Source organism: Atta colombica, unplaced genomic scaffold (genome assembly GCF_001594045.1).
Source record: "Atta colombica isolate Treedump-2 unplaced genomic scaffold, Acol1.0 scaffold202, whole genome shotgun sequence".
Taxonomy (NCBI): domain Eukaryota; kingdom Metazoa; phylum Arthropoda; class Insecta; order Hymenoptera; family Formicidae; genus Atta; species Atta colombica.
The window spans coordinates 43,948-51,078 of NW_017259297.1; the positions used below are offsets into that span (position 1 = coordinate 43,948).

The window sequence follows — 7,131 nt, forward strand, 5'->3', positions numbered from 1 at the left end:
TTTAAATTATCATATTTTAGCAATTTTGTCGTACAGTTTTTATTTTTTGACATGAAACATGTTTTATATCGAAATTATTAGTAATTTTATTATTAGTAATTTTTTATTTTTATTAGACAATTATTAAACAATATATAACTATACGTAAGAAAAATTAATCAATTTCATTTGTAGACTGAGGACGGTGTACTAACACTTCACAGCTGGATGTCATTTGTAAGTCTAGAATATTTTCTTTATTATATTATATTTCTATTTTAATAAGTTATTTAATTAACAGTTTTGGACGGACGCATTTCTTACTTGGACACCGAGTAATTATAATGGACTTACTTATATTCATGTGCAACCCTTCTATCTTTGGATGCCTGATATTTATGTCTATAATTCGTAAATAGCTTCGTATAATTATTACTAAGTGTTAATATTAATAAAATTGAAGCAAAATGTAAAATATTTTTGAAGGATAAATGAAGAATACGATTGCAAAAGAGATCTGATCAGATATAAGGAAATAATACAATGGAAAAATAATCTAATTTATATATCTCTTTTAAATTAGAGAAATTCATATCTAAAATTTTTATTATCATTTTTCTATTTTTTATAAATTGTTAACTTTAAGATAAACGTTTTAATTCTCAGTTTTATATTAGTTATGTATTATTTTTTTATGTATTAATTTTATATCAGTATTCAGTTATGTGATAGATCCGACTATAAATATTTCGGTATTTTTCGTGTACTTTTAGTGGCGATATGACGAGTAACGATTACCAGACAATTTTCAACACGGAATGTTTGGTCTTTAATAATGGTTCTGTCATTTGCGTGCCACCTATAAAAATTGTGTCAAAATGTGATCCCGATTACACTTATTGGCCTTATGATCAGCACACATGTCTTATCACACTCGGTTCATGGTCACATATAGGAGAGGAAATGGATGTCCATCTAGACGGCACCGGAGTATGTAAATTGTTCGACTTGTTATAAACTTGCAATGATCAATCTTTTCTTTATATACTTTTCTCCAAATCTTATTTTTGATGAAAAATTGTGTATTGTAAAATTATTATTAATTTAATGACGCTTTATATTAATGCAATATTGTAAAATTGCTAAATAAAAATTCTGATTCAAAATTATTAAATTATTTATCTTTTTACGTTTTAATTTAATTTTGAAAGTTTGCGCAATTTTCGCTTTTATTCTCTATTCTATTTATTTATTTATTTTTTATTTTAACTAAAAGTAAATATAATTATCTTATTATTTCATATTATAAAAATAAAAATAACTCACTACATTTATTTCACAGGTTGACATGAACGGTTACGAAAATAATACACAGTGGGACATGAAACTTCTAAACGCAAAAAAAATTGTTAAGAAGTATAAATGTTGTCCGAACGATACTTTTCCTAGAATTGATTACACATTTTTACTGACTCGGCACTATAGCATACATTATAGAGCTTATATTGCGCCAGCTATCGGTAAGCAATTGTTTGCAAAAGCAAATGCATAGTTAGCAAATATAGATTATGAATGCCTTTTCTAGCTTTGATATTCCTCACCTTAACGGTGCTCTGGTTGGATTCAAGATCGGTTGAACGAGTAGCGATGGCGAGTATAAATTTTATTTGTCATCTACTCTGCATATTCGATTTGTACTGGATGGTGCCATTCAATGGCATTAATTCTCCTCATATAAGTGAGTATCAAAACACAAAGAGTAATTATAGATAAAAAAATATCTTAAATTTGAGAGAGATATTTAAAGTTTCGTAACATTTATGATAAAATCTACTCGTACCAGCAATTTTTTAATAATATATAAAATATATACAATTAAATATTATGTGTATAAATATTATTTAATGTGATAGAAATAAAATAGATACATAAAAAAAAGAAGAAAAAGTAGATATATAAATACGATAAAATATATATAGATTAGAATTACGTAATTAGAATCATATAATTAAAATCATAATTTAAGTTACAAATAACAAGTTATACTTCTTTATTTATCCTACAGTGCTGTTCTACCGCGACTCCTTGATATTGGCCACTTTTGCGTTAATTCTGACAGCATTGTTACGTAAACTGCAAAACATAAGTATGGAGATGCCAAATTGGATATCTTCTACGACGACATTCATTTTGAGCAACAAGGCTGGTCGATTCCTGGTCCTGAACGATGAGAAATCCAAGATAGCAGATGGAGGTATAGTGATTGAAGACAACTTGAATACTCCAAAGTCTGAAATGAAGAAAGAATCCTGGAGACATTTTGCCGCTATTATTGAATGGTTGTCATTCTTCTGTGTGATCCTCACCTATGTCATCATCTTAATCACTCTTGTACTTTCAGGAATTACGAATTAATTCATAACACTGTCAAAATATTTTTCATAATATCCAACATCCTTTTAAATAATTTGTTCTATTTACTCTTTTGTAAATAATTAAAATAAATAATTGTTTGTGTTATTTTTAATTAAAATGTTATCTATTTGTTTTTTCTCCTTCTGTTAAACCTTAATCATATTTTTTATAGAAATAACTTACGAATAATTTATAGCATTTAATAATTACATTTGTAACTATAAATAAATTTAAAAAAGTTTAAGAAAAGTTCAGGAAAGAAAAATTACTGTATTGGGGTGGAGATCCAGTTATTCTTATGTATCTGTATTTTGAGCTGAATACGAATCTGATAAAAATAGGATCATCTAGGGCAAATTTTCAATCTAAAGTGAAAACATGGATTAAAAATGAAAAAAAATGGATCATTTTTTCACTCTAGATTGAAAATTTGCCTTGAATGGTTCTATTTTTATGTCACAGCACAGGATACTTTTTTTGTGAGCCTGTATTATTTAAAATGAATAATATGTACAAAATTTGCTAAGAATGCTATAATCAATGAAATAATCAATAAAAAGTTATTAATATAAAAATAAGCTGGTTTTTAATTCGATTTTCTGAATAATTAGATGATTTTTATCTTCATTATTCTTATCTGCTCGAAAATTGTTTATTTATCATAAATTCAAATATTATTATCGCAATTGTAATAATCGTAATTGTGTATAATTATCAAAATTATCATAATTATGAAAAACATTACAAATATTATACATATATGTTGTATCTTTTAGTTTCAAGTTCAAAATAGACGAAATAACGTAAAATAATAAAAAGATTAATACAATTAAGATAATACATTCCATCCAAAAAATGTATTTATCGTTTCTTATTTAAAAAAAAAATGAAATTATTTCTATTGTTGATAAGAGCTTGTTCCTAAAGGGGCGGTCTTCATAGTCTGCAGTTTTACGTTTCACTGGGCGTATAATTATCATTTGCTCTCACATAATCAATTGCTAAGCGATTCAGTCATTGTAGATCCATTCGTCGTATAGATATTCAAGATGGATAGAAACAGTTTCTTTTCCGTCTTCCTATTTAGTCTCATTGCATGTACCGATGTGATAGCAGAAAACAGTTGTAGCTCTGAAAACATATCGCCCATGGTGCAATTGAAAAGACATCTCCTATGCGAATATGATCCAGATGTAAGACCGGTCCAGCATAACAATAACATGACGCGTGTGAATTTCTATCTGAAGCCACAATTCTTTGAATACGTAAGTAATAATAATAATAAAATTGTGATAATAATAATAATAATATCAGTCAAAATATGCGCAATATTAAAAAATGTGAAGAATTAATATCTTTTTTGTAATTTTAAAAACAAAAAATTAGTTTTAATTTACAAATCAAGATTCAGAAAATCGAATTTAAAATTGTAATTTATTTTTTATAAACTATAAAAATAAAAGCTTTAAATGATCTAGCTGGATCTTAATGCTTGTATGATTCTTGTGTGAATTTATATACTACATATGTAGTCTCAGAAACGCGCGCCGAAATGATTTTTCGATCTAAAAAAGATAACTCTAAATTATCGCAGTAACATCATGTTGACTAGCAATTTAACAAATTTTGATGCTTATTCGCATCTTCGAAACAATCTTAATAATGATGAATGACATCAAAATCTGTAAATAATAAATTCTTATTGCGAAAAATATCATCTATTTATTTTTTAGACTCACGAAAGTGAAATGTTCGTGTTGCATACATGGATGTCAATGGTAAGTCTACATAATTGCGTGGAAATAGTACATTCGTATAAATGTATTTAAGAAATGAGTTTAAGAAAAGCAAGTAATATATCTGTCGATTATTCAAATGTCTAATTGATGAATAATTTTTGAATGTACTTTCATTTTAATAATTACTTTATAAGTTTCTACAACACAAGTTTGATATTAATATTTTTGTTTGGACAGATGTGGAATGATTCGCATTTGACATGGGATCCTGCACAATATGATAACATTAAATGGATACCTGTAGTAGGCTATCAAATTTGGATTCCCGACGTTTTGATGCATAACGGGTAAGCGATATATTCTTTTACTAATTAAAAACATTATCATTTAAAAACAATAATTAGAACATTAGAACAAGGAAATACTAATGAGAAGCTAACGCTGATGTAAGAGCGAAGAGTTAGGAGATAATGTAGATAATATTCAAGTATTGGCGGTTGTCTTCATTTATTATATCGAATGTGCGGCTCACTTTGGAGTAATCTTCAGCGAAAAAGTAGAATATAATACCTCGTTGAAAGTAAGTCACTCACAGATTGTCAGAAATGCAGTAATCAATACGTTCAACGGAAAAACAAAGAAGTTCAACATCGATTCATAATTTTCATGAGATATAAATTAACACAAATCGTTTCTCGGATTAATATCGTGTCAAATAGTTTGAAACGTTCGATATAATAAATGAAGACAACCGCCAACACTTAAGTATTATCTACGTTTCCTAATTCTTCGCTTTTACATTAGCGTTAGATTCTCATTAGCCTTGTTCTAATGTTTTAATTATTGTTTTTAAAAATGAGAGTTCTTATTGATATTTTTATATTTATGTAATTGATTATCATTTAAATTTATCAATAATTATATTAATATCTGCTACCATTTTTTAATGTAAATATATTAATTTTCTAATATCCGAGAATTCTATTCTTATAATTACGTTTTAAATACTACGTGTATTAAAATACTATAGCAAATAATGTATTATGCCAGTTAAAAGATTTCTATTGACATCTGGCAGAAAAACAATCGTACAATTTCAACAAGCATCAATAAGATTATATCGGAAAGTTAAAATAAATCTGAGATTGTAAAAAATATCTTGATATTTCTTAACTTCTAACATTTAAATTACGGAATATGTAATATTAGATTTAAGTAGAATTTATAAAGTTATTTGTATGTTTAGACAATTTGGAGAAAGCTCATTGAATAATGAACATTCAAAATGTTGGGTCTCGAGACAAGGGATAGTTAGATGGTTTGTGGCAGCAAAATATACCTCAAGTTGTTTTACAGATTATACGTGGTGGCCATACAATACCTTAAATTGTACTATACAATTCGGATCGTGGTCACATTCTGGTGATGAAATCGAGCTTGTTTCCAACCAGAATTTGGTATAATTTTATTCTTTTTCCATGAAAACAAATTAATTTTTGTATCTAGATAATATGCCTTGCATGATATGTACAAAAACAATTGATTTTTTAAATAATACTTTTATACTTATACTTTACTAATTGAATAATTTTATAGTCAAATATAGAAATAAAGCATACCGAGTGGAATTTAGAGAAAATTTATATAACAAAATGGGAAAATAGATATAAGTACAATTCAGATTCGATCATCAAAATGATTTCTTTTCACTTTATTCTGAGGAGTCATTCGGGCATAATACGCATTGTATTTTTATCACCTGCTATAGGTTCGTTGTATTTTACTTTAATTTTAATTAATATTATTTCATTATCAAACTATTCTTATTAGCCAAAGCATATATAAAAGCGGTCAAATTTTGTACAATTTTTTGATAATTTAAATTTGGTATACATGTTGATAGATAATAATTTAATTTTTAACAAATAAATTTATTTTTATTGTTTTTTTTATTAATTTTAATATCTAAATGCATTTTATACCTGATGTTCACAGTACTAATGGTGATGACTCTGATGACACTGTGGTTAGAACCGAAATCTTTCGAGCGAATGGTGATTGCTAATCTCAATTTTATTTGTCATTTATTGTGTATACAAGGCGTGCATTGGGAAGTACCAAAAAGTGGCTTTAACATTCCCAAAATACGTAAGTATATTTAATAAGACAATAATTTAAAAAATCGTTTAAAAAATTATTTATAATATCGTTCATCTTAAATCTACAATTCTTAACATCTTACGCAACTAATATTATAATATTAGGTGTAGTAAAAAGAAATCCATTATTTTTGCATGAAATTGAATGGAAAACTAATGGATTTCTTTTTATTACACCTAATATATCAATTTCTGAAAAATTAATTCACCCACTTATATATTTAAATATATTATTATATTATCATCTGACCGCTAGCTTTTTAGATAATTTTTTTTCAGTTTAATTACGTGTAATAGAGAGAAACAAAAAGAAAAGAAGGAAAACAATCTGAAATGTTTTTTATTTTAGTCTTCTTTTACGAGAGCTCTCTTGGGATAGCAACATTCACTCTCATTGTTACCAGTATCTTGCGGCATCTGCAAGAATTGACTACCGAGCCACCCATGTGGATCTCAATCGTCACGACATCCATTTTGCGCAATCGAGTTGGACAAATTCTTTTAATTAGCATTCTAGATCCAGCTGTGACAGCCACAATAGAAGCAGACATGGACGATAATACTGACCTCGTACAATCGAATAGTAAAAGATCACCATGGAAATATATTATAGTGCTCATAGGATGGTTAGCATTCCTAAGCGTATTTCTCGCTTATATTGTACTGTTGAGTACATGTTTCCCTACGTACTATACCATATAACATTAATTCTCTCTTTAATATATGAAATAAATTTATTTTAAATGATGTTAAGGATATGTATCTTGTTGTTAAGTGACATGATTATATAACAAGGAATATAAATTTAGAAAAATATATATCAGTTTATATATATATAT

The 7,131-nt window shown here is 27.0% G+C and overlaps 2 protein-coding genes across 2 annotated transcripts in view; both read left to right on the forward strand.

The window, feature by feature from the left end:
* The window catches only part of LOC108687213 (acetylcholine receptor subunit alpha-L1-like), a 6,325-nt gene extending 3,899 nt beyond the window's left edge, over positions 1 to 2,426 (forward strand). Inside the window, exons 4-9 of the mRNA XM_018192869.1 lie at positions 175 to 216; positions 281 to 390; positions 753 to 969; positions 1,322 to 1,499; positions 1,565 to 1,717; positions 2,045 to 2,426. Of these exons, the coding sequence (XP_018048358.1) occupies positions 175 to 216; positions 281 to 390; positions 753 to 969; positions 1,322 to 1,499; positions 1,565 to 1,717; positions 2,045 to 2,394 (1,050 nt within the window). The 3' untranslated portion in view covers positions 2,395 to 2,426. The remainder of the gene's footprint in view (positions 1 to 174; positions 217 to 280; positions 391 to 752; positions 970 to 1,321; positions 1,500 to 1,564; positions 1,718 to 2,044) is intronic.
* Positions 2,427 to 3,411: 985 nt separating this feature from the next.
* On the forward strand, positions 3,412 to 7,082 carry LOC108687216 (neuronal acetylcholine receptor subunit alpha-2-like). The gene is made up of 7 exons (XM_018192873.1): positions 3,412 to 3,659; positions 4,128 to 4,172; positions 4,371 to 4,480; positions 5,380 to 5,590; positions 5,730 to 5,901; positions 6,129 to 6,281; positions 6,642 to 7,082. The coding sequence occupies exons 1-7, from the start codon at positions 3,444 to 3,446 to the stop codon at positions 6,992 to 6,994; spliced, it is 1,260 nt and encodes a 419-aa protein (XP_018048362.1). The 5' UTR covers positions 3,412 to 3,443; the 3' UTR covers positions 6,995 to 7,082.
* Positions 7,083 to 7,131: the final 49 nt, after the last annotated feature.